This window comes from Lepidochelys olivacea, assembly GCF_965140295.1.
Source record: "Lepidochelys olivacea isolate rLepOli2 genome assembly, chromosome: 13".
NCBI classification, from domain to species: Eukaryota; Metazoa; Chordata; order Testudines; family Cheloniidae; genus Lepidochelys; species Lepidochelys olivacea.
In genome coordinates this window covers 1,671,823-1,698,997 of record NC_140423.1, presented here as the reverse complement: position 1 = coordinate 1,698,997, position 27,175 = coordinate 1,671,823, and the positions used below count along the sequence as shown (strand labels likewise).

Here is a 27,175-nt window from a genome sequence, read left to right as displayed (position 1 = left end):
ATTATCACCACAAAAGTTTTTTCTCCTGCTGATAATAGCTCATCTTAACTAATTAGCCTCTCACAGTTTGTATGGCAGCTTCCACCTTCTCTGTATGTATATCTATATCTATATCTATATATATATATATATCTTCTTACTATATGTTCCATTCTATGCATCCAATGAAGTGGGTTGTAGCCCACAAAAGCTTATGCTGTAATAAGTTTGTTAGTCTCTAAGGTGCCACAAGTACTCCTGTTCTTTTTAAATGGATTCAAAGGAAGAGAGGGTGGAGTCTGGGTCAGTTTGTCCTCTGTCTTTGCTGCCTTCCTGAAAGAGAGCTTTAGATGCTGTTGGTTTTGCAGATCTGGTGCTGGAATCATGCAACCTGGAGTGTGAGAGCAACAATCAGAACCACATGACAGCTGACATGGGCAACCAGCAGCTCGTTGTGAGGAGGGGACAGTCTTTCACCATCACGCTGCTCTTCACTGGAAGGGGTTATGAGGAAGGAGTGGATAAACTTGCTCTCAACGTAGAGACAGGTAAGTCCAGAGCTATTCACTAAACTCAGCTGTGGTCAGCTTGGAGAGGAGCCACCTCCATCCCCTCATTCAGAGACACACACAATATCCTCCCCTGTCACATCACTTCAGAGATGAGCCGTCCTACCCCTTCACCTCAGAGACAGACATATTCACCCACCCTCCCCTCAGAGAGAGGCCATGCCCAGCTAAGCCACCTCAGCGCCATCACATCCAGGAGGGGCACTTTCTACCCCAGTCATCACGGAGAGAGCCATCCCTGCCCCAGCCCATTCAAAAAAGCACTTTCCACACTTGTCACTCGTATACAGATTCCCCCTCTCCCTCCATCATTTTATAGGCAAGCAGTCCTCAATTTCCACCCCCGTCACCCCACCTCCCCACCCCTCACCGCAGTAAGAGGCCAACCCTGCCCCATTCCCCGGAGACAGTCCCTCCAGGGTCTGTCACCATCCAGATAAGCAAGCACTACCGCATGAATGGCCCTCACATTTTTGTTCAAGAAAACAAATTGCTTCCCCCATGGCTTATCTTTGCTTGTTTTTACAACTTACAAAGTGAATCTAAAAGCCCTTGGTCCAAACTTTTCTTTCTTTGTTTTACATTGTGGGATCTGAGAGGACAGCTTCCTCTTCCTGTCAGGAGCCTGTTATCTCAGTCATGTTATTTCCAACATTAAAGTAAAATTTCCCTGGCACTGATCCTGATGTCATAGGTGGTTTTTCCTCACAGTCCCGGACAGAAAGATATAAAAACAGAGGCTCCACAATATAATAATAGTTGAAAGAAAGCCCCAGCACTTGTGAATATTATTTGCTTGAGTGTAACACTAACTCCCCATAGCCAACAATGTTCATTGTTGCCACGTTCCACACGTCTTAAGTGTTTGGGCATGAAGACAAGTCAATCAGTCTGTGGGAAGGATTATTTCAGAGGAGCTGACAGGGTTGGGCTTTGCCCAGCTATTACCTTAGAACGTCTGAGTTGGAATCCATAACATCTGTAGGCTCCTAATGCGGCATTCCAAAAATGCAAGCAGTCACTTTCACGCCTGTGATTTGCATTACCATAACTAGAAAAACAAACTACTACTAGGAATAATAAGAGGTACTTTAGCCAGAAGGTTTCAGAAGCCAAATAAGAGTTTCATTCACAAGCTATTTTTATGGTACTCTAAGGTTCCAGCTCAAGGAATTCAGAATAAAATAATGATAGCAAGTATAAAATAGTCATATCCCTTAGTGGCATGGACCCTCTGTACATGCACATAGTACCTTCCACTTGAGAATCTTAAGTACCTAATAAATATTAATTAACTGAGCATCATGTCACCACCATGACAAAAGGCAGTAATATTATCCCCATTTTACAGATAGGAAACTGAGGCACAGAAGGCAGCTTAAGTGAGAGTCCAAAGTCACACAGAGAGTCTGTGGTAGAATCAGGAATGTAGCCCAAAACTCCCAATTCCTGGTCCCACTGTGCTTCCACCCTCCATAGACTAAAGGCTTGTTTGCACACGGAAGCTGTCAAGGTACAGCTATTCTCCATCTTGGGAGAAATCAGACATGCAGGAACAATAGTGGTGGACCCAGCCCAGAAGGATGTGGGTTTGGTTCTGAGGCTTTGGCTATGAACCATCTCAAAGTCTGGGCACGTTTTTTCTCTTGGGGTTGGGCCAATGTCTGGGGAATTTCCATCTTTCAATTGCTGAGTAAAATTAGACCTCCAAAGAGGGACGTCACCAAGAGAGGCCAGGTGTGCTGATGCAGTAGAGTTGGGTGGGTCAAGGTTAGCCAAACCAAACTCCTTTCCCAGCAGAGCAGAGCATGAGCCCCAGGCCTGTCCAGGGACAGAACACCGTATGGAAGCCTAGCAAAGGGACAGCCTGACAGAAGGTTTATTTATCTCGGTCCTGCCCAGGTGACCGTATAACCCAGTAAGAAAGACCCAGCCCCACCGTCAGTGCTTGGGATGGGCCAACTCCACTACTCATCCCGCTACCCACATTGGATCGTACTTCCACCAGCTGTGTACGCCACTAATCCAGCCCTGCAGGGGCTACCGGGGAGAACGCAGCTAGGGTGCTGCTGTGACGGGTCGGGTCGCAGAAACCCCCCTGGGACGGCCACCTGATGTGCTGGGACTACCTCTGAGCCCATTTTCCCGGCCACCTTGGGACTTCAGTGCCCTGCCTGGTTGTGCCAGACACGCTCGCCTGCTACAAACACAGACCCAGGTCTGAACCACGTCTCCCAAAAGCTGCAGGTTTAACTGAAAACAGCTTAAGAAGTGCTCCTGTCTCCAACACCCAGATACCCAGTTTCCAATGGGGTCCAAACTCCAAATAAATCCGTTTTACTCTGTATAACGCTTATACAGGGTAAACTCATAGATTGTTCGCCCTCTATAACACTGATAGAGAGGTATGCACAGCTGTTCCCCCCCCCAGGTATTAATACTTACTCTGGGTTAATTCATAAGTAAAAAGCAGTTTCAGAGTAGTAGTCTGTATTCGCAAAAAGAACAGGAGGACTTGTGGCACCTTAGAGACCAACCCATTTATTTGAGCATGAGCTTTCGTGAGCTGAAGTGAGCTGTAGCTCATGAAAGCTGATGCTCAAATAAATGGGTTAGTCTCTAAGGTGCCACAAGTCCTCCTGTTCTTTTTAAGTAAAAAGCGATTTTATTAAATACAAAAAGTAGGATTTAAGGGGTTCCAAGTGATAACAGACAGAACAAAGTGAACTACCAACCAAAATAAAATAAAACACGCAAGTCGAAGCCTAATACAGTAAGAAAACTGAATACAGATAAAATCTCACCCTCAGAGATGTTTCAATAAGCTTTTTTCCCAGACTGGACACCTTCCTCGTCTGGGCCCAATCCTTTCCCCTGGTACAGCCCTTGTTCCAGCTCAGGTGGTAGCTAGGGGATTTCTCATGACTGCCGCCCCCTCTGTTCTGTTCCACCCCCTTATATAGCTTTTGCACAAGGCGGGAATCCTTTGTCCCTCTCTGGGTTCCCACCCCTCCTTTTCAATGGAAAAGCATCAGGTTAAAGATGGATTCCAGTCCAGGTGACATGATCACATGTCACTGTAAGACTTCATTACCCACTTGCCAGCACACAGGTGTACAGGAAGACTTACAAGTAAACAGAGCCATTTACAACCAATTGTCCTGGTTAATGGGAGCCATCAAGATTCCAAGCCACCATTAATGGCCCACACTTTGCATAATTACAATCGGCCCTCAGAGTTATGTTTCATATTTCTAGTTTCAGATACAAGAATACAAATAGGATGACCACACTCAATAGATTATAAGCTTTGTAAAGATACCTTACAAGAGACCTTTTGCATGAAGCATATTCCAGTTACATTATATTCACACGCTCGCAGAACAAAGCTAGGATGGAACGGAACTTCCCGCCACACAGGAACGGAACTTCCCGCCATCCCACAGCACTTCAGGGGCTGGAGGACTCCTTTAGCTGTCCGTGGTTATAGCAGCCTGCATGGATTTGGGGGCTTTAATTCCTGCCTGAATATTCCCACCCAGGTTTATCTCAAACACTGCCCCGTCTTCAGTGTCACACTAGGGTTATTTATTCAAGACCTGGGCTGCTCCAGGCCTGGGTGGGTGAGGGGGAGAAAGATACTTAGATCTTGGCTCCCCCTGTTATCTCTGAACATCAGGCAGCTGTTTCCCGCCAAGGACAACCAAAGAGGGCTGGGGAGGGGAACAAAACCAGGAAGCTTGCAGGCGGGCCAACACCCACCTTCCTTAGCAATACAGTATCAAGGAAGAAAAGGTCCCATCCTCCTCAAGTATGTGCATGGAATTTCTCAGGAGTTAGTCACAATGGGTACATCCACACAGCACAAAAAGTCTCAGAGCCCGGGTCAAATGACTTGGACTCGCAAGGCTCGCGCTGCAGGGCTATAAATAGCCATGTAGATGTTCAGACTCGGGCTGGATCCCAGGCCCTGAGACCCACCCCCTCGCTGAGTTTCAGAGCCCAGGCTCCAGCCTGTGCCCGAAATGCTACACTGCCATTTTTAGCCCGGCAGGACGAGCCCAAGCCAGGTGACCTGGGACCTAGACTCACTAGACTCACAGGGTATTTCTGACGTGCGGATGCAACGTGTGTGCCTTCCCTGACTCCCAGTCCCTCCCACCTCCAAGCAGAAAGCCATCCTCCTGCAGCCCAGAAGAGCTGCCAAGGGCAGGGAGGATGAGACTGCTCCCTGCAATGCAGCACAGATTCTATTAATAGTTTCAGCCACTTTATGTCTTTCCAATCCTTTGTACTGACAAACTTTTACTGGAGGGACACCAGTTGGCCCATGGGATTGGGAATGAGCTCTGGGGCCTTCTGCTCCAGCTTCATACCTGCCCCAGAGGAGGAGGCATTACCACGCGCTGGCCAGGCTGGTTCGGTGAGACTCCATCCAGTCACTTGTGTCCACATCACAACGCCGTTGCGCTGTCTAGCATACGAGATTTGACTTGTTAGCAGCTTCCGAAGAGAGGCTGAACTCTCTGGGCACATTCGCTACCCTCTCCTGCACAGCAGGTCCCACCAGGACAGTGCAGAGGGACTTTGGTTGGAGGAATTGGGAAAATCTGCCTGGCAACTTGCTGAAGTGTGACACTTCTGAGAATAAATAATGCCTTTTCTCCAGCCTGGTCTTGTCTCAAGCAGTTTTACCAGCCTCCTGCAGGTCCTCCTCCATGGTAGAGAGTCCTAAACAGGGCCAGGGCCAAGGACAGGAGAGCTCATGACTGACATTCAAAATCATGAATCATAGAGTTAGCCGGGAATTTATTTTTCCCAATGAGAAGTTGCAACAAAAACATCAAAACTTGGTTTTGTTTAAAATTCTCCTAGACATTTTTCAGATTTGCAACAAAAAGAGTAAAACTAGAGACGAGGGAGAGGAGGGGAAGGGAAAAGGGGTTGGCACAAAAGCCAGAATGTTTTCAGTGAAAATGGAAATCTTTTCATGAACATTTCCATTCTGTCAACAACAACAACAAAAAAACCTTTTGGTCAGAAAAAAAAGTTTCAACAAAAAATGTCAATCATCTTGAATGAAAATGTAATGAATAAAAATGACCAGACTTTTTGTGTTTCCCCATCTTGGAATACAAGAACCAGGCATCCCCATGGGTGGATGCCTAGACGACACATGACCCATTCTAGGTGTCTGACGAGTTAGATCCCAGAGCTGAGATGCAAAACTAGGGCCAGAGCCACACCTGTAAGTAATGGCATCTCCCCAGGGGGGAAAACCCTAAATTCTCCAGAGAAGTCATTGAATCTAGAGCCTCCACAAGGAAGGGCTCGCTAGCAAGCCAGAATTAGCCCTGGAGTTAGGCACAGATGGTGGAATCCTGGCTCCTCTGAGGTCATTGGGATTTCTGCCCTTGGCTTTGATAGAACGAAGAACTCCCCAGGGAGTTTGTCTTACTGCTGCATTTGGGAACAGATCCTTGGGAGAGGGTTTTTGTTTTTTGAGACACATCCTGAAACTCCAGGTGAGGAAGGTTAGTGTCCCTGGGTTTGCTGGGTTTCGTTTAGGGGAGAGCAGCCCTGGACAGAATGTTTCTGAGCAGCACAGGAGGAGGGGAGTTTGTGGTCTGTGACTTTCAGAGCAGTGCCCTAGTTACACCCACTGGGCCTCGTCAAAATCAAACAGCCGATCGGTGTAGAACAAATAAGAAACCCTACCCCAGTCAGCTTGTGCAGTCCAAGGATCCAAGGGAGGCCACTGAGTCAGGCACAGGGGCTAGAAGCAATTGTGATGGTGACTATGGGTTATGAGTGGATGGGCCGCACCTCTGTGTCCCATCAAACCAGGGCTGTTACTAACATTGTAGCTTTTAAGGGTGCCCCCACGGAGCAGGGGAAAGAGTGCAGGTTTGTCTCAGCCCTGGAGAGAGAAAGGCACCAGCTGCAAAGTTTGGATCCTGATGTACAGTTCTGGGGTGTTTGGAGCTGGGGCTTTGGTGCAGGCCTGTCTCAAAGATCCAGATAATCAACCATCAGGCTTCAGGGCACAAACTGACATTCTGCAGGGGCCAGGAGGGAATTCCCCCCTCCCCCCGAATTGCCCATCTGGGTTGATGCCTTTTAGCAGTTCTCGCCGTTCTCTGAAGCTCCAGGGATTTACTCAAGCCTGCCCTTGGAAACGTGCCCTTCCCTAGAAACGGTTTTTTGCCCTGGTGTTTCTTGCCTGTTTACAACATTTCTATTTTGTATATCTTCAAATTCTACAAACTGACATAACAGGCTGAAAGCCCAGAATCAGTGACCCTAGCTTCATGCTAGGCACACTCACCCCCAAGACCAGCACTCGCACCTCCTGGGGCCCTCAGGTCTCCACCCGCTCCCTGCAGCCACACAGGTGATACACACCTGCTGTGTGCCGTCAGTAATTGTATGCGGAAAGACACGTTCCCTGTCAGAGTGACCCAGGCCATTCTGGACACAGACGCAGCAACCACTGACCTGCTGCTCGCTGCCTTCACCCCAAGTGATCCCAAAGGGTGTTCCAAGCAACAGTGTGTCCATAGAGCACAACTGAACGCAGTTACCTCTGGGGTGGAGGGTGGCGGGCAACTGACATTTTGGCCACAGGGACGAACATGTCTACTCTTGCAGAAAAGTGCTAGGTGTTCTTTAAAACCTACACAGAGCAGGTAAGGGCTCAGCGTTTGGGGGCCTAAACTGCACGGACCTCAATTTACCTACCTGGCTAGCAGGACAGAGCTGTCTCTACCTTGCCAGCTTCAAACCTCAGGTTCCAGGCAGTCCATGTAGTCCAAACCTGAGCCTTTGCCACCAAGTCATCCCCACCCTGAGTTCTTGCTAATAGCCCTGTTCTGCAAGGAAGGGGAGTTATTTCAGTGCAAACAGACAGTGTCTATTTTTAAAGCAGTTCCAGGTGGGTACCTTGTGTGGACAGATCCAATAACAGACCTACGTCCCCACCCCTCTGCTCTTCGCAACACTGAATTAGCATCTCTGTGGAGAGGAGGCAGAGCTTTCCCCTGGCTCTTTTCCGGAATGGTTTGGGGGCAGGGGAGAGCAAGGGAAGGAAGCAGTTTCCCTCCGCCTGTCTGGGGAGGGGGATTCCTTGGGAACATGAGTAAGGAGCAGGGCTGAAAAGGGAAACTGCTCAGCCAGCTGCGTCTGAACAAGCCAGGTCAGCTCTCCCCGGGCCTCGCAGATGGAGAAAGGAGGAGAAAGTGTGTCACTCTCATTAGTTCATGTGTATTTTTGGTCATGAAGTTCTACTCCCCAGCAAGGGCAGGGCGCTGGAGCGGTGGAGTGTGGGCCCAGGACCAGCATAACACAGAGTTCCCAGTGTGGGAGGGAAGCCTGCACACAGAACATCACTTGAAATGAAATCTGCCAGTCACTGCAGCTGCCTGGACACAGGGCGCAGTCACAGGGGAGGGCCAGGTCCGAGCTGTTCTCTCCGTTTCTGGGAGGAGCAGTGTTTGGTTCCAGGACGGCTCCTTGCACTAGGAGTAACACTCTGAGCAGAGTGAAAGGACAGCTGTGCGCACTGCTGGTGTGCTGTTCCAAGGCAGCACTAATGTCACTGCTAGGCGCTGGAAGTGAAGAGTGCTAGGTGGGGCCCAGGCTCCGTGAAAGGGACACGGGCTCTCGTCTCACGGGGGTGTATTCTACGCCCAGGGACCCGCCTGCGGTTCCAGAGCGGCTGGCTTTGGAATGAGAGCTTGGATGGGCTCGGCCGCGAGTGGAAACGCAGTGTAACAGGGGCTTAGTGATGCTCAGCTGTGGTGCGCTGCTATGGGATGTTTGGCTGTAGCTGGCAGAGATGCTTTCACACAGTCCTGGATCTGGGTGCTGTACCTGGCACTTACTGCAGAGCTGTTAGTTTGAGCTTACAAGGCCCCCAACTACACAGACAGCCTGGGGTGCCCCAGTCTGAACACTGAGCTCCCCAGGGTGCGTCCCTTAGGGTCTCCATTGGTGTGTCCACAGAAGGGTGGGGTGGGGGGCATGAACCAACCATTCCCCCCAAACTCCACTCAGGAGCAGAAGCAGACTGAATCACAGACAGAATCACAGCCAAAGGGGCGTACAGACCAGGGACAGGCTGATGGGGAGCGACTGGAAAGGACCCTGGGTCCCCAGCTGCAGGAACCATGTGTGCACAGTTACTACTGCACACGCAGTCAATGCAAAGCACACAGGGCACCGCATAGCTTGGAAATTCCAGTCCCGTGCATCTCCTGGGGCCTGAATGTTACCCATGGCTAAAGGCCCCTGTCCGCCAGGGTCTCGTGAGACATCCCCCCATGATAGCGGGCAGGGGATCAGCTCATCACATACCAATCCAGCCAGCAGAGCAATGGGGTCCCCATTGTCTGCCTGCCACGCTGACAAGTCCCTCACGTGCATCAGCCGCATAGGAAAGCATCAGGAGAATTCTGTCCCCCCATGAATCACCCATCAAGTGGCTCCTCTGTCCTGGGAGCAGAGAATCATCTGCAGGAGGTGCAGTCCCCCGCACACAGCACGCCAGCCACTTAGCCTCACCTGCCCTCCGCATGCTGGTCTGCTCAGGACACCACCGCCCCCAGCCTCTGCCCTGCTGTGGGGCCAGTGAAGGCAGACGCGGTGCCAACACTGGGCCTGAGCCTCAGCTGGTTCAATAAGGGGAGCTACCTACAGCCAACGCAGGGAGAACGGGGGCCAGCGGGACATGTCTGCAAAGGGTGAGGGGTGCTGTGCCACGGGAGGCTGGAATAGCCCCTGGTGCATCCTAGGGCTAGTGTTTCTCGAGTGGTGCTCACACAGGGTGAAGCTACAAGAGCATTGTCCTTCCCCTGGCCCCAGAGGCATTGTCCCCAGGACTATCCAAGCGAGAGGCCACAGGCAGGGTGTGCTAACGAGGCCGTTTGTTCTGGCAGGGCCGTGCCCCATCGAGTCGTCGGGAACCAAGTCCCATTTCCCCGTCTCCGATGCCCTCCAGGCGTCAGAATGGAGCGCAGTCGTGGACCATCAGGACGGAACCTCTCTCTCCTTGTTGATTTACTCCCCTCCTGACGCCCGGATCGGCCGCTATACCCTGACTCTGGAGGCCTCTATGGGATACCAAGGCACCAGCTTCAGGCTCGGAGAGTTCATCTTGCTCTTTAACCCTTGGTGTTCAGGTGAGATTTTCATTCATCCATTTAAGTTGCAGGGATCTCTCCAAAATGGAGATGGGACAGACTCGGAACAACAGCCTCTGCCTGGGACTGCACAAATCTGGAGCTGAATGGCCCACACCAGCCTCTCTTGGGTGGGCCGAACCAACACCAGCTCCAAACACCCAGTACTTAGGGGAGGTCTGACTCTGAGCTTCAGCAGCAGGCCCAGCTGTGCTCCAAGCCAGGATCCCTCTAACTTCACCCTAGAGCCAGCAGCCCTAGAGACCGCTGGTTCCCCTTCCCAGGCCATAGAAATGTACACATGGTTGGACGCCTGCGTCCCTCTCCAAAGGCTGAGCAGATCTGCTCCCTCCCTGGAAAATCCCTGACAGTGGGTGCAATCCGGTGCATGGGGAAGAGCGCGGACTGGAGGTAGGAGCCAGCCTTGCCGCTGAATCCAGAGGCAGGATGAACTCTGCCAGATGCAAGGGGACATCTCAATTCCCACCCCTTGCCCACTCGCTGCCCTGCTCCCAGCTACCATGGCCATCAGGACACAGGTTATGGGGCAGAACACACAGCTCTGAATGCCACTATGTTAACGAGCCAGCCAGGGTGCAAATAAAGCCACCACTATCCCTGCTGAGATCAGACAGCAGCATGTGGAGGGAGGGACCAATGTCTGGCCATGGTTGGGCAAGTGATCAACCAGGTTGCTTGCCCACCCCTTGTTCTTGTCTCCCACTGCTCTCCCCATCAGTAAGAGGAATCTGCCCCCACCGACTCCCCCATCCAAGTGCAGCCTGATGTCACCCACGTGAAATAAAAGGCCTAAAATTACAAACTTCCTGAATTCCAAAGCATTTTGTGCTGACTCTTCAGAGATAAGGAGTTTAGAAAGTTTCACTTGGCCACTGCCCCCACGGAACACCAGGGCTGGCAGGAAGTTTTTGCAATGAACAAACGACACAAAACATTTGGCCACATTGTTCAACTTTTTTCACTGAAACAAGAAAAACCAAAAATCTCATTGACAGGAATATTTTTCAGTTTTCATTTTCTTGCGTTTCCCTCCCTCCTCCTGTCTTCCTTTTTCTTCCTCCCCCTTTCCAGTGGGAAAAAAGATGGGGGTGGGGGCGGAGAAGAGCACACAAGCAAAGCCAACCCCCCCCAATGTTACATTTTAATTCAAATCTAATTGCATTGACCTTTTACAGCTAATTCCATGAAAAATGTTGTCTGCAGCACGCACGGTTTCATTTCCTTCAGCATTGCTCACGGGAAATCATGGCCATTTTCCACAATGGGCCAGATACTCAGCAGCTGTGGGACCGTCGTTCCAGGGGCAGCTGTGGGGCGATGCCAGTGCATGCCAGCTGAGGATCTGACCCAGTGGGGTCAGAGCATCACCACACAGGGCCTTTTCTCCTGCATCCCTGGGCCGTGAGTCCTAGGCTTGGTGCTGCTCCGGCAATGGCCCAAACTCTGTGGGCTACAATTGAGTTATTCCACGAGTTTGCGGCCGCCCACCACTGCGTGCTTTTCCCAGAAGTCTCGGCTAGTTCGTGGGTGCTGGAGTGAGAGGATCGAGGGGGGAGAGCGTCTCACCCTGTTCTCTCCCTCCCTTCTCCCCACAGACGACTCCGTCTTTCTCGAGTTTGAAGACCAGCGGTGTGAGTTCGTGCTGACGCAGCAGGGCCTCATCTACCAGGGATCTCTGAAGTTCATCGTCCCTATTCCCTGGAATTTCGGACAGGTGAGTCTCCAGCCCTGATCTCCTGCCCTGAATTGGCAACACAGTTACAGGGACTTGGGGCCCAGGCTGTAATCTCTGCCGAGGAACCTGCACACGGAGTTCTTCCAGGTGCAGCATCACAGTGCAGCTAGTCAGAGTCTATTATGCAGGATATCACCTCAAAGGGGCCTGCAGGATCCCTCTGGAAACACAGCAGAACCCACCCACTACTGGCAGATAGCATCATGAATGGCAAGATACATCCCTCCCCCTGCTCCAAGTCACCAATCCCCCTTCAGGCTCACTTAACGGCCTGGAAGAATGGAGACAGCAATCCCGACCCAGTGACCAGGCAGTTCTGCCACACGTGGCCAAGCGGGACGTTGCATTTCTGGCGTCAGCCCTGGTCCCTCGCTGCTGGGGGCTGTGCTGTGCAGAGGCAGCATTCTCCACCCCAGCCGTCTGCCGTCCGCTCCTGCCGGCACTGAGAGTCCAAGGGGAGCGGTGCCCAGCACCCCTCCATCCCCCGAAGGATGAAGATCCGAGATGCTGGAGGGGCAGGAGGAGGAGGTCAGAGGGGGAGAGATGAGAAGATTCTGGGAAGAGTCGCTAGTGGGGAAGCACGTAGAACCCCCATGACCACACCAGGCTGGCTTCCTCACCGGGCCCAGGCTCTGCTCAGGCACAGTGGAGAGCGCCGGGGGCTAATCACTGCTGACTGGGTCCTGCATAAACGAAAGCTTTAACTTACACCACTGGGCCCTTCTGCCAGCAGATAATCAGGCCCATCGGAGCCTCTCCTTAACACGTGCCCTCTGCTGGTGTCTCCGCTGGCACAGGGAGAGGGGTCCTAGAGCAGGAGGAGATGTGGCTAGGTGGTGGAGGTGGAGCGGCTTCATGCCGGTGGGGAGTCCCCCTACACAGGAGGAGGACCCCAATGCAAAGCTGCAGCCTGTCTAACGTCCCTTTATCTCACGTGGGTGGCAGTAGGTGAACCTGGCGGTTCAGAGCTCCAGCCCCAACACACCGAACAGGGTTCGCTGCTCCCCCAGTGCGTCCCATCCCATGTGCCTGGCAGCAGGTGTCAATTTCTGTGTCCTCTGATAACACCTCAGTGGAAATCTCACTCCACCTGCCGCTGGAGGCAAATTAAAATCTCATTTCTGGAGGCGAAAATGCTGCGTTCAGATCCCAGGAGCAGCCCATAAATCCTAAACCAAGGAGGCCTGGGAGAGAGGCCAGGACAGAACATTCCATAATAATGACAAAAACACCCTCTGTCTGGGAAACATATGGAGGGGCCTTTGTAAGATAACCAGCTCCCCTCCCAAGTTACAGTGCTGATAAGGGGACTGCCAGCGCCATGAGCTCCGCCCGGGTGTATTTTGGTCAAGAGCATGTCATGTCTGCATTTCAAATGCCTTTGGTCATATTGGGCCTGGGGCTGCAAGTGGCTCCCAGCAACGTTCCCCCACCCGTGAGCTCGAGAGGGCTCCTCTCTCTTTGGGGCTGATTCTGAGTGGGGTGAGTGACCTGCAGTTCCCAAGGCAGACAACAGAGCTGCAGATTTCTGAGCACCTCCCAGGAGAGGGTCCTGTCTGGGGTGGAGCTGAATTTCCAACCTCTTAGCATTCACCGCCCCTGCACCCCTGAATGCAGCAAATTCCTCCTCCACCGTTACAAAAACCACCCTGGGTCACCAGAGTTCCCTGGCTCCTGGTCGGCTGTGCAGAAGAGCAGCTGTCACTCAAGCCCAGCTCCTCCAAGGCACTTCCGCAGCGCAGGGCTCAGCATTACAGCGCCGGCTGCCCAGGGCAACCCTCAGCCCCAGGCTCCCTGCACAACGCAGGGGGAGAGCTAGACGCTGGCTGAAGGGTTTGTCCACACAGCACGTGAGTGCACGGCAAGCTGGGGTGCAAGACGTTCACAGCCTGCCTTGCCAGGCACTGCCTTACCGTGCAGCCAAACCCTAAGTAAGGACTCTTCAGAAACCAGCGGGGTGGGGAGCTGCCTAAGCTAGCCAGGAGTGAAAGGCAGGGAACGTGGTGGGATTAGGCACTTAAGCAGCTGGTTGGCCAGAGACAGACACCTCCCTCCTCTGGGGATCCTGAGCCAAGAGCCCTAAGCCCCATCTACAGACAGAAAGAGACACCCCGCCCCCACATCCAGTGTTCTGGCGGGTAGGGTGTTCCCCTGGGAAGCGGGACACTGACACTCAAGTTCCCGCTGCAGACCAGGGACTTGAACCTGGTCCTCCCACCTCCCAGGTGAGGGCTGTCACACTCAGCTGCACTGGGGCAGGGGAGACACGCACTCATCCGGGGGGCTCAGGTGTGCTCTGACGGGGCCCTGCTGGCGAGATGGGTGGGGACCCCCAGAGCTCGGACTCTGAGCGGCAGGGTGGGGCAGCACCAAGGGTGCTGTGTGCGCACCCAACGGTACAGTCAGGTGCTGAGAGCAGAACAGTGGGTGCCGAGGGAATTTGGGCAGCTGCTGCGGATGTCAGGAGGGCCCAAGTGGTGGATTCAGGCTCCTAAAGAGGCAAGAGGCAGCCAGGCCCATGGGAGGATCCGAGCCTCTTCAGGGAAGTTTTGTGACTCCTGTGAGGATGATGGGGCTAAGCAGCTAGGTTCCCACAGATGCGTGGGGCCCGGTTGATGACCTGGCTTTCCAAGAGGCATCCCAGCTGCACGCCAGCAGTCTGCTCAGTGCTGAGGGTGGGAGGCTCAGCGATTTCATTTTCCATTCTTAGCCTTGAACTTTGCACACAGCAGCTCCTTATCTGCACAAATGGACAAAAGCATCCAGACTCCCTGTCCCCCTCCCCGCTTTGTACAAGCCCCAGGCTGTCAGATAAAATTGCTCTGAAATGTCAATGCCGCCCCATCGCAGAACTGCTCTCACAGGTGCCTTGAGGACAGGGCACCGGTCCCACTGAGCCCGTCGGGCTCTCGCTTTCTCCTTCCAAGTCCCCCGAGCGGCCTCCCTAAGTAAACATGCCAAGCGTTTCTCAGGAGCCTTGGTACGGAGCTGGGTGCGAACACAGCAGAGAAACAGCCAGGAATGCGCATTCTCACTGACGTTTGAACCAGGGAGACAGTCAGTGCCTGATCCCCCTGGGCTGGTCCAAGCTCTTGTGGGTCCTGGCCGTGGCCCGCACACTAAGGGGCAAACTCCTGGGTAACCCCCAGCTACCAAGACAGCTGCAGAGCCTCTGCCCCCTAAAGGGGTGGGTCTGGGGGCAGTCAGCTGTAGAGGATGCCCCCCTCGCCCCCCCGGGCTCTCTCACACCCTCGCCATGTGTCCTCCTTGTTACACTGGAACAGTGAGACAGACCTAAGGCGAGGGAGGGGCTGGGTCCCCCTGCCACGTCTCCCGCCCTGGGACATAGCTATTTTCTATCCCTCCCAAACCTAGTCCCACTGCTGGGCATGCTCGCCCGCCCCGGGGGGGACAAGTAGCCTGCTGTGCGAGCTCCAGCTCCCGGGCTTCACTGTGCTCTCTCCCTTTTCTCCTCTCTCTCTCTCTCTCTCCACCACATCAGTTTGAAGATGACATTGTGAACATCTGCCTTCAGCTGCTGGATACAAACCCCAAATTCCTTCGAGACCAAAACCGAGACTGCTCCCGCCGCAATGACCCCGTTTACATTGGCCGAGTCGTGAGCGCCATGGTGAGTCTGGGACACTTTCGGAGTCGGCCAACAGGCAGCTTTGTATCTGCTGGCTGGTCCACCCGTCCAGCGGCCCTTCCACTCACCCACCCCCAGATCCCATATGTGTTGCCATGTATTCCCTGAGCTGCCCCTGTTTAGCCAGCCAGCGGCAGCCCCTGCGTATTATGGGCACCATCAGACAGCGGCGACACTGACCGCTCACCCCAGCTGACCCGGCCATGGTCACCTCGTTCTGTATATAGGGGCTACTAGACACCCCTGCAATTTTTCACATGGTCTGCACGATTGAACCACACTCACCCCACAGCCGTGGCTCTGCTCCACTCCAGGAGTTGTGGGGGTCACAGAGACGCTCAGGTTTGGGGGCCCTGTCAAACATGGGCCTGGGGCAAACTTTTGCTCTCCCCCCCGGCCAGGGGCCCTGCTCCCAACTGGCGCTCCTGCCAATGGTACACAGCTTGCATAATGTGAATACGGCTGGGGGCGACCCCATTGCAGTGGTAACGGTGAATGCCAAGGGCTGCAAACAGCCAGTGTTAGAGGCAGGCTGATTTTCCTTTTAAGAGGGTGATTGTCTGCAGCTGCCTGGGCGTTGGGAGATGGGCTAGTAGGCAGAGAGCAGGCAAGGGGAATAAAGGTGAGTGACCACGTGGCTCTCTCTTCCTCTCACGTATAAAAACTCCACCCATCTGTCGATCCATCCACTCACTCTTCTACCTCTCTCCATCCCTAAACCCATCCATCCACCCTTCATTGGTCTGTTCTGTGATTCTATCCACGACTCCTCCAGTTATGAATCCGTTTCTCCACTGATCTCTGCATCCAGTCCAAACTCACACCCACAGCTTCCCTTCTGACTGCTTTTTCCATCAGCCTCGTTGGCTGATAGGCAATCAATTATCTTTTTACGAAGCCACTCTGGGAATGGGGCTCCTGTAGCTTGGAACCTGTGCCCTGTTCACCTGCTCCAGGTGGATACATGACAGAGACACAGTGCTATTGAATTGGAGCTCCTAGAACTTCATACAGATGCTCTTCTTTCCTCTTCAGTCCAGTCCTTCCCCCTCCGGGGCCCAGAGGCCTCTGTCCCTGCACGGGCAGTCAACACTCTGCTCACCAGGAATCTCATCTATTGTGTTGCAGGTGAATTGCAATGATGATCAGGGGGTGCTCGCAGGGCGCTGGGACAATAAGTATGAGGATGGGATGAGCCCCATGTCCTGGATAGGGAGCGTGGACATTCTCAGGAGGTGGAGGAAATATGGATGCCAGCCAGTCCGATATGGCCAGTGCTGGGTCTTTGCGGCAGTGGCATGTACAGGTGAGGAGACCAGCTGACAGCTGCAGACGATTCCCCCTTCCTCACAGGACTGGATCATTCAGATTCCCACGCGCTCCCCACATTCCAGGGCTCACAGTGACCCAGCTGACACTGGTGTGAGGTAGGAGTAACTCTGCTGAGGTCCATAGCGTTAGACAAGGGAAACCAGACTTGCCCATCACAGGTCAGCAGGGGAGAGTCAGCTCCGTGCTGATTTCCTACCAATTACACTCTCTGTTAGTCTAATTAGTCAGGAAACTGCAAACACAATAAAAAACGCCTTGGTTTCTCAGTTACTTTTCTCTCGTTCCCCCCAGCACGCAGAACACCCCCTGCCACAGGGCACAGCGTCATGTATTACATGACTGACAAAAAGAATAGTTTAAAAGAATGTAATTAATCCACACAGACCATTGAGAAATACTATGTGAATGACAGACAGAAAATTCATTGGCATTCCCCCATGTGCACACGCAGGGACAAAGTCTCCAAATCAAAGGTAACCTTACCAGTGTGAGGGGAGTCAAGCTGGTGCAAATCAGAACAGAATCAGGCCTTAAATTTTTCAAGACGCACATATACATGCTCACACTTACTTTTCTTGGGGACAAAGTGCATGAGGGTTTGGCCTCGTTCTCCTGGGTACATAAACAGGAGGCAGAAAATAGCTAAAACATATGTGGATTTCTGAGGCTGGCCCACCCCTACCGGTGGCCTTCAAAACTTTAAAACTACTGGTATATTCTGAAGGGTGCCCCATTTATAGTAAGCAGCAGCTAGGAGATTAAATAAAATTGTTGGATGCTAAATTCTACCTGGTCATGGAATCCCGGGACAGCATTTCCCCAGTCTCTTTTGTGCCCTGTTTCTAGTGAAGTATCGGAGCCTGACAGACTGTCAGTGTCACTGAACATCCTTCCACCGGCTGGAGCTCTGACGCCACCTCAGAGCGTGGAACAGACCTGTTGCTTTTCAAGCACAAAGCCCCAAATCCTCTTCACGCAGGCAAAGAGGGCGATTCTCTGTCAAAGCTGAAGGCAGAGCCGGTGTTGTTTAAGGGGAAAACTCTTCCCTGGTGTTTTAGCTCCTGTAAATCAGGAGACCCAGGTTTTCTATCCTTGGCTCTGTCACTGGCTCACTGGTATGGCAGGGAACGTTAGTGACGATCCCTCCCCATCCCAGCCCCTCCGGCGCAGTGCTGGGAGCGCAGCGTTCTGAGCGTCACGGCGGGCGAGACCTGCTCTGTGTATGGCCAGAGGACACGGTGCTTAAGAAGCTGGTGGCCACCTGGCACCATCGTTGCTGCCTCCCCTGGAGCATGCATGACATTCTGGCAAAAAAAATAAAATCGAGTTGTCGTGGCCACAGCCCCTGCCTGTGACATGGTCTCTCTGGGCTTCCGCACAGCAGCCTGGGCACCCCTGCATTGCAGAGGGGCTGTGAGGCTCAGGGGCTGGGCAGCACTCTGAGAGCCTGGGATGGAAAGTGCAGTTCAAGAGATTCCAATAGCCAGCCACAAAATGCACCGGGCTTCACCTCTCCCCTTCTCACTCCCTCCCCAGTCCTGAGATGTTTGGGAATTCCCACCCGCGTGGTGACCAATTATAACTCCGCCCACGATACCAACAGCAACTTGGTCATTGACCGTTACCTAGACGAAATGGGAAACCTGCAGAAGACATCCAAAGACATGATATGGTGAGTAGCACCCACAACAAAGGGCACTGCTTCAGGGTGAAATGCTCATCATAATATCCCAGGCTACATGAATATTGCTCAATACGGCATGCCAGGAGCTGGGCTATTCAGGAATGCAGGCCACATTCTCTCTGCAGTTACAAGCAGATCTCATGCAGGACTGAGGCCCCCTGTAAGATCAGTAATGGTACCTGGCAATGTCCACCTCAGCAAGCATTGAGCAAGGGGCAGAGGACAGCCCCTGAGTGTCCCTAGCAGACAGCACTGGAAAGCTGGGACCCTCTGGGACAGTCTGCTGGACATCTCTTGTGTCAGGGATCCAGAAGACATGACCTTTCAACTCTCTCTCTCTCCTCTCTTTGCTTTCCTTACAGGAATTTCCATTGCTGGGTGGAGTCCTGGATGACCCGGCCCGACTTGCCCCCTGGCTGTGATGGATGGCAGGCTTTGGATCCAACTCCTCAGGAGAAGAGCGAAGGTAAGGAGATGTTATAGGCAGTGGGCCTGATCACAGCCTACGAAAGCAATCAGCCAAGCCTGGTTCTGTTCGTAGCCCTCACCTCAGGACCGTTTTTATTCTCTAAAACAGAAAAATAGCACACTAGCCCTGCTCCCAACCTAGGTTGTAGGGCCCCGTGGTCTCCAGCAGCGTAATGGTCAGGACCTTCCCCAGGCTTGGCAGGGGTTCACAGGGCTTGCTTGCCCTCTCATTGTCTTCTGGTGCAGCACTTGGAGAGCATCCTCCTGGCCTTTCAGCCCCTTGTGGAGCTAGGCTTTGTTTATATTCTCCCAGCTGGGAACCATCAGAGCCACTCACTAGATGCTGTGCAGCTGGGTCGGATGATTCCCAGCACTTGCCTGCCGGGCTCTTCTCCAGAACAGAGCTGGCCGCTCCCAGCCCTCCTGGCTTTTAAAGGGCAGGCTGCCTGGTTACAGAGGCCACATACTTCAGTGCAGTCCAGATGGTGTATGGCACACACCCACCATATCCAAGATCCTGACTGGCACAGTTCACCCAGCCCGCATTCCCATGTGCACTGACTGTGCTCGCTAAACATGGAAGACTAATGCAGATTCCTTTCTCCCCAGGGGCTTACTGCTGTGGGCCAGCTCCAGTCAAAGCCATCAAGGAAGGTGAACTGAGGCTGAATTACGACATCCCATTTGTCTTTGCGGAGGTCAATGCGGATGTGGTTTATTGGGTGCTGCAAAAGGATGGCTCCAGAAAGAAGACCATCCACTCTTCTACAGTAGGAAAGAACATGAGCACAAAAAGCGTGGGCAAAGATACCAGAGAAGACATTACCCACAACTACAAGTATCCTGAGGGTATGTGCTGCTTGTCGGAGGATGTGCTACGGGACAGGTGCCAGCTGGTGTTCATTTCTTCTGCCGACTTGTGGGCAGGAATTATGCTAGTTCCCACTGAGCACATAGAATCAAAGAAATATAGGACTGGAAGGGACCTCAGTAGGTCATGATGAAATAGAGGCAGAAAGGAAGGGCAAAGCACAATGCAGCTTGGGAAGGTCTGGTCACTGCCCAGTGAAAGAAAAGCCAAGTGCTGGGGGATAAAATGGGGAGGACCCCAGGATTGGACAAGAATCATCTAATTTATATAGCATCTGATTGGTCAAGCTGCAGCAGTCACATTCAGGATGGTTGTGGGGAGAAGGGCAAAGGCAGCTGGGGCTCCAGGGCCAGCATCTTGTTGACCTACCTGGTAACAATAATCTTTTCATGCACTGCAGGATCCGACCAAGAAAGGGAAGTGTTTGCAAAAGCAGAACTCCAGAAAAGTTACCTGACTGAGGAGGAGAAGGGGGTGAGCATCAAGATCAAGGTGTCCGAGGGCATGAACAATGGCTGCGATTTTGACGTCTACGCAGTCATCAGCAACAACACCGAGACCGAACGGCTCTACAGGCTCATGTTCTGTGCCCGGACCACCAGTTACAATGGAGTCATGGGCCCTGAGTGTGGGATGAAGGATCTTCTTAATGTCATTCTCCTACCCCATGCAGGTAAGAGACTGGCTCCAGGAACGACACTGGAAATAAAGCAGGGAGAACAGAGCAGAGAAAATACTCTCTACTTCCTAGACCAGCCGAGCTCTTTTAAACCCAGTGGCACCGTAGTGATTTATACCAGCTGACAATGCAGCCCTCTGTAGCTGCCCATCTCTGGCTGTATCTATTGCAAAGCGCGGCACAGCTCAGCATTCTGTGTGTATCCTACAGCTGGATCTGAGACCATAGGGGAGATCGCAGACAAACGTTGTAGAGAGTTTTGTCCATTGTGGGAGAACTGGCATTTTGTTGAGCTCATTCTCAGACAGCATTTTGTACTGTGGAGAGGGCAGTGTCTGTATGGTACAGAGGGACTGACTTTGAAGTCGGGCACAGAATGGGGCATGTCTACCTAGGAGTTTAGGTGCTCAGCACCAGGGCATCTAAGAACCCTGGAAGACTTAACGTTTGTTTTTTCTACGAAGAGCTAATTTTTTTAATCCTTGTAACTCCCCCTGCCCAGCTGCTCAAGTTTTCCATTGATCAGTATTCTGGGAAAGCCAAGTCAAATGAGTGCGTTTTGCACTTTGACCGGAAGGCAGCAAAACTGTGGTCATTCCCATGTGTCCTGGGAAGGCCAGGACGGTCCGGTGGTGGGCCAGCTGCCAAGGCAGCTTTGCCCTCATGCTCACCCATCTCCTTCTTGTGGCTGGCAGTGCCATTGTTCCAGTACAGTTTAGCGCTGATGGGCAGTCTAGGGCAGAAATGCTATCTAAGAATACACTTCCAGAAAGAAGCTTGCCAATAGCGTGACAGCTGTATCATCCCTTTTCTAGGCCACCATAGGCCAGAAGAACCTCACAGCCAGATCTAACCTGGATGTCATCCCAGCCGCTAAGTTTATATGCAAACTTTTGCACACAATTTGCACCCACAAATGGGATTTGTGGGTGCAAACCAAGCAGGCATCATATTGCATGAACAAAATCCAATAATCCAGATGGCACCCACAAATCCCATCTGTTTATGCAAATTCTGGTTTTAGCTTGTTCAAAGTTGGAGCCCGTTTTTGACAATTGGCCCAACATATTATCCTTATTGACTGCTGAGACTCAAATCAACACAGATTAACACAACCCTCATTCCAGACTGGCACTTTGCATTGAATTGCTAAACGAGCTGTGAGCTGAGGACAGATTTTCATTCTGAACTTCAGTTTCCTGGCTTTTTCAGTGTATGTGAGTCGACAGATGTTATTTTACTTAATTCAATTACATAACAAGCCACCTGGGTCCTCAGTTCAAACAAACCATGGGCTGGTGCAGCACAAGAATTCAGTATTTGTGTTTAATCCCATGTAATAATAAAGACACCAAACATACCGGCGAGAGGGATAGCTCAGTGGTTTGAGCTTTGGCCTGCTACACCCAGGGTTGTGAGTTCAATCCTTGAGGGGGCCATTTAGGGATATGGGGCAAAAATCTGCTGGATGATTTAGTTGGGGATTGGTTCTGCTTTGAGCAGCGGGTTGGACTAGAACCTCCTGAGGTCCCTTCCAACCCTGATATTCTATGATCCTACCCTGGAGGCAAACTACCAAGATAAATAGCACCTAGAGTCTGTTATTTCCTCTGGGTCGGCTCCCAGCTGAGACACGTAGGTGGTGTTTATCCTGGCGGGTAGCCGCCAAGCTGCATTAGCCACTTCCACGATTGCCCAGAGAGGGTTTTGAAATGGCTGTGCTGCACTAAACCGCAGCCTGCCTTGACGTGCAAGCCCCCACGCAGGCGGATTGCTATTTTATAGGCTCTGGCTCTCTGGGCTTCTGCTTTATGTGAGGCAGCTTTCAGTGGTTTCCCGCTTATTTATTTACTGTTGTGGATTTGTAAATCTTTGCTGAAAGGATAAAGAACATTATTCAGGTAGGGGCCAGAAATGGATTTGGAGATGGGCCAAAGCAGCGCCTGTCTGACTCTCTCCTTATTAAGCAAATGAGTTGGGCTTATCCACATTGGTCTCTCTTTCTGGGTCTTTATACCACACTCATCTGTCCCCTCTCAGAAGAGGTTTCTCTCTCACTATTTCTGCATTCTATGTTCTCTCTCATGAATACATTGTTATTTTGAAAATTCTGACTCAAGCCACTCCACTCATTGGTACAACCAGGCAACAGGTGTTCCCAAACCCATTTACAAATGCGTGAAGTGTTAAAGCCGGGTTTCACAACTCCCAGAAACCATGCTCGGCTGCGCGGTCCAGACCTGGGTTTTACGGCTCCCAGACCCACTTGGCTGCCTGATCTGGACCTTGGTTTTACAGCCCTGGACCCATGCTCGGCTGCTAGATCTGAGATTTCCGATCCAGATCCTTGAAAATTGGATCAAGTGGCCGGAGAGTCACTGGAGGCCATAGCTAGGTCTCCTAGGTCAGCCTGGACAGGCCTGGGGACCTGGATGGTGACCAGCCTGAGTGTGAAGCAGTCGTCCTGCTCCAGCAGGTCCAGACAAAGCCCGTGCCAGTTGGATGCATCCTGCCTGACAAACTAACGATGAACCAGATTTGCCTCAAGAGGAAAGCAGTGAGTCTGGGCGTGATCAGAGTTCGCTGCAGCTAGAGTGGGGCTGAGAGCACTGCCTATCATGCTGACCAGTTGCCTTGGACTCCTGCGTTCATCTGTAGCCATCTGGCTCCTCTTGTCTTCCACTGAGATGGTCGGCTCTCTAGGGCAGGGTCCCTCCCTTTGTCCTGTGTCCAAACAGCCCCTGGCACAGTGGGGTCCTGGCCCATGATGGGGGCTCCTCGGTGCTACGATAACACTAATAAATAATAACAACATCCCTGTACAGAGTGACTGCGGAGGTGTCATGACCAGTTAGCACTCCTCTGGAGAGTCGCTTATGGCCTCATTTTTTGGGGGTGCTGAGTCCCCCTCTAGGGTTGCCAGGAGTCTGGTTTTCAACCAAAATGCCCAGTCGAAAAGAGACCCTGGCAGCTCCGGTCAGCCTTCCTGCCTAGGTATTGCCACCAGACTTTGCCACTGTCGTGCTAGTTTGATTCTGGGGACAATCCCAGCCCTGGAAAACCAGACATTGCACCATGCTCAGAGCCAGGGTAGGGGGCAGCTCCTCCCCCTGCCGTCAGCGTCTGTGGCACCTGCTTGTGCCAGACCTGAAATCACCCCCTTTTCTCTGTCATTTCCATTCCTGCCTGCTGACTGCAACAGCTGCAGGGGGACAGCTGGCCCCAGACTAGGTGATGGCCCAGCCCCTGGCTCAGTGATCCTTGGGCATCAGGAAGCCAGAGGGAGTTGAGCTTTCGGGGGACAGCTAACCTGGATCTTTTTCACCTTTCTCTCCAGAAAAGACCGTGCCCCTGCGTATTCTGTATGAGAAGTACGGCAGCTGCCTGACACAAGACAACATGATCAAGCTGATGGCCCTCCTGATTGAATACCAGACGGGAGATATCATCCTTGGGGTCCGAGACATCTACATAAAGAACCCGGATATTAAGATTAGGGTAAGGGCTTCAGCACATCCCCATCCTGTCACTGCTGAGCACATGTATGGTCCCTGCTCAGCTCTGCAGATGCGGAGGGGACTGGGACACATTCTCAGCCCAGTATCCTTGGTGCTAGCCAGGCAGCAATCATGGAAGTGGTGCAGCTTGCAGCATACCCTCCTCCCCCAATGCATGGTATTGAACTGACATCCCTGCAATCAGACACGGAAACCAGCCTTGCTCTGCTGCTGCACTGGGAGAGAGCATGCCTCTGGCAGTCTGCCTTGCCACCTGTGTCCCAGGGCACACGGGAGTTCGAGTGTGGTGCCATGTCAGATCTGAAAAGCATCAACACCGCACGGGGCCCCAACCCTGAGACCAAACTGCCAGCCACTTCCCACATCCCCCCGCGCCCAGTGCCTCCCGTTTCACCTCACTCAGCACTAGAAAGGAGGGGGAAACCTGGCAGCCTCCAGCTCTCCCACAGGACCCTCTGAGGGGCTATTGACTGAGCATCTCACAAACAATGCAAGGGGCCACTGCAGGGCTTGAGCCTGCAGAGGGGATGCTGCAGCATTGCTGAGCAATTCAGGGTATGGCCCAGGGGTGTGGGATGAGGTCAGGTGCCAGCTGTGAGGGCAGAGAGGAGAGACCGTAGCTGAGGGCGGAAGGCAGGAAGGTTTCCGTTCGTAAAGGGGAGCAGGTTGGTGTGGGCAGTGCTGTGAGGGGTTTGCAGCAGGTAGTTTATAGCTGCTGTCAGACAGGCAGGGTGCATTGCCACACCTCTTGGTGGCTCCCACACAGCCAGAGACAGCGCAGAGCCAAGCCAAGCCATGTGGCCAGGCCGGGGGCCAGGAACGGGGTTTGTTTCACTAGAATCAATGGAGTAACTAATGCAGACACCTGCCTGACATGACCAACGCAACATAACAGCTTCACGCCGGGCGGGGACGGGGAGGGGTCGGGAACGTTACACACTCAGTCAACAGGTCAACAGTAACCAGAGCAATGGAAGGGAGCGTATGTGTGTACACACACCCACACACACTCTCTCTCTCTAATGGCAAAAGGGACTTCACTGAGGATCCAACTGATTTCTTTTAAAAACAGATTTTAGGGGAACCAATGCAGAAGCGGAAGCTGGTGGCAGATCTCACCCTGACTAACCCCCTCTCAACCCCTCTGAGCGGCTGCGTGTTCACCCTGGAGGGGGCTGGCCTGACCGAAGGACAGAAGACCCAGGAGCTGTAGGTGTTTTCTACTCCCACTGCGGGGTTGGGCTGCTGTGGGGGGACAGGGGCCAAGTTTGACTTTTGAGACTCGGCGAGAACTTTGCACAGGGAAGGTGCTTGCCACTACCCCAGTCCCACCTCAGCCAGGGGGCTGCCGTGGGGAATGAAGTGGGGACGCGAACTCAGAGAGATTGCAGCTACTCCCGTCCCAGTGAAAGCCACTGAAGGGACTGGCGGAGGGCTGGCGGGGGAAGCTCAGAGCACCCCCAGACCAGCTGCCCCCAGCAGGAGTTGCTGTGGGGGGATAGCGGAGGAGGACAGGCCCAGCAGAAGTAGCCGTACGGAACGGTCCGGGGGCATCTGGCTGTAAGCATCCTGAGAGTCGATTTGCTGCAGTTCACTGTGGACACTCAGTTTCATCTCAGTTATTAAAGGGAAAGCTCCCTCCCGCCCCCCAAACAGTTTGTTTTGCTGCTCCCCAAGGATCTCCCCTTCAGGCTGGTGCTGCCTATGAGGACCAAAGGGAGAAGCCTGTCTAGTGTCCCCGGGACTCCCGACAGGGCCATGCATGCGTCTGGCGAGGGTACTTGGTAGTGACCCCCTGCAGGACTGCAGGCAGTGGGGACCGAGTTACGCTGGCAGGTGGTCCTGGGGTTTGCTGATTTTACCTCTCCCCCGCAGCGCCAGCCCCATTGAGCCGGGGCAGGAGGCCAAGGTCAGGGTGGACTTGGCCCCCCAGCAGTCCGGCCTGTACAAGCTTGTGGTGAATTTCGAGAGCGACAAGCTGAAGGGAGTGAAGGGCTATCGCAACGTGATTGTCGCCCCGCTGCCCAAGTGAAGCTGCCTGACCCGTGCTCACCTGGCCCTGCTGACTCCAAGATGAGCCTCTTCTCAAGAACTAAGGACGTTCCAGAGGCCTGGTCCAGAGTTCCCGCCGAGGCCCACGTATCAGGCCCTGTATACGTTAACCTCGCCACTCCACCCAGCCCAACAAGCTAAACCCTCAGTTCCCTCCCCACAACCCCCCAAAAATCCCTTCCCCCAAACCCCTAAGGAATCCCTCCAACATCAGCAGAAGAAAAGGCACTTCGGTGGGCAGGGGGTTATTACAAAAGGAGCATCTCATTGCTGTGGGATCAGCTCGCTGCTGGGGCTGTGGCAGGGGGCCTGGGCCTTGGCAGCAGTCCCCTCGGGAATGGCTGGGTGCACCTGGCACATCTCACCGTCCTGGCGGCACACCGCCATGGGACATGTCCCCGACATCACTCAGCAGTGAAGCAGTTACTAAAAATTGCCTCGCCTCGTGATGTGGGGAACATCATCTGATGATTCTCGCTGTGGCCGCTTACATTTGTAATGGGGTGTGGGAAGAGTTAACCCCTCCCAGTCCCAGGGCATTGCTAGCAGCCCTACCTCACATCTATGCAAATCAGGAGGCATTTTAACAGGTCTGAAAAGTTTGCAGTTCCAAAACCACCACTTCTTCTAGAACTAGACACCACCGAGAACCCTCTCCTTTCCCCCAGCTTTACATACGCCACTGGGAAGCTGAGCAGAATTTATAAACTAACCCGCAGGAAGACAGACACTTTTCTAACAGGATTTCACAGGGTCAGCATTATTTTGTACTAGTTATCAATGCCGGGAAAGTGCTTTTGAAACCAACGAGGTGGAAAAAGGATTGTATAATGTGAGCAACACTGTGTTTGTTTTCTATGCATATTATATATACCCTCTTGTGTACAGACAGGGGAGTGTATGCGCTTTTCTAACCCTTTCCACTAATGTCCCGGCAAACACTGCGTGCCGAAGACCGGACGTAACACTGACATGAGTTCACTCTGTAAGCACAGAATAAAGAGTTTATTTTTCACTTTCAAAATCAGACTGGCTGCGTTCTCAGCCTGATGCGTCTCAGGGGCTCCCAATAATCTCTCTGTCCGTCTTACAGCCGGCTGGGAGTAGGGGTGTTTTTCCACTAAATCAATATGAAATTGCATTTTCTGTCCTCCCTAGGTGAATTAATGCCCCCAATAAAATGCTGGGTCAGTGGATTTTTTTTTTTTTTGCATCAATTCATGCAGGAGTCCAAACAAGCCACACTCTGATTCCCCTCTAAATAGCTCTCTCCCTGTTTCTATAGCTGCAAAGCCAATACATTCAATGGCAAAAAACTACATTGATGGAGAGTCACTGTCGCTTGGTGGTCAGTCATCCCCTTGCAGAATGCTGAATTGAGCAAATCTCAAACTTTGGAAAACCAGGAAGTGCAGAGTTAAGGTTGCCCACACAACCTT

At 52.7% G+C, this 27,175-nt stretch overlaps 1 protein-coding gene across 2 annotated transcripts in view; it reads left to right on the top strand.

Annotated features, from left to right (window-relative positions):
- Nucleotides 1–26,760, top strand: part of TGM2 (transglutaminase 2) — a 38,376-nt gene extending 11,616 nt beyond the window's left edge. For both annotated transcript variants that reach the window (XM_084645823.1, XM_084645824.1), the window contains exons 2-13: nucleotides 348–527; nucleotides 9,485–9,727; nucleotides 11,344–11,462; nucleotides 14,986–15,114; nucleotides 16,261–16,438; nucleotides 18,001–18,136; nucleotides 18,511–18,614; nucleotides 19,226–19,465; nucleotides 19,888–20,160; nucleotides 23,504–23,664; nucleotides 24,757–24,893; nucleotides 25,560–26,760. In XM_084645823.1, the coding sequence (XP_084501949.1) occupies nucleotides 348–527; nucleotides 9,485–9,727; nucleotides 11,344–11,462; nucleotides 14,986–15,114; nucleotides 16,261–16,438; nucleotides 18,001–18,136; nucleotides 18,511–18,614; nucleotides 19,226–19,465; nucleotides 19,888–20,160; nucleotides 23,504–23,664; nucleotides 24,757–24,893; nucleotides 25,560–25,716 (2,057 nt within the window). In that variant the 3' untranslated portion in view covers nucleotides 25,717–26,760. The remainder of the gene's footprint in view (nucleotides 1–347; nucleotides 528–9,484; nucleotides 9,728–11,343; nucleotides 11,463–14,985; nucleotides 15,115–16,260; nucleotides 16,439–18,000; nucleotides 18,137–18,510; nucleotides 18,615–19,225; nucleotides 19,466–19,887; nucleotides 20,161–23,503; nucleotides 23,665–24,756; nucleotides 24,894–25,559) is intronic.
- The last annotated feature ends 415 nt before the right edge of the window (nucleotides 26,761–27,175 follow it).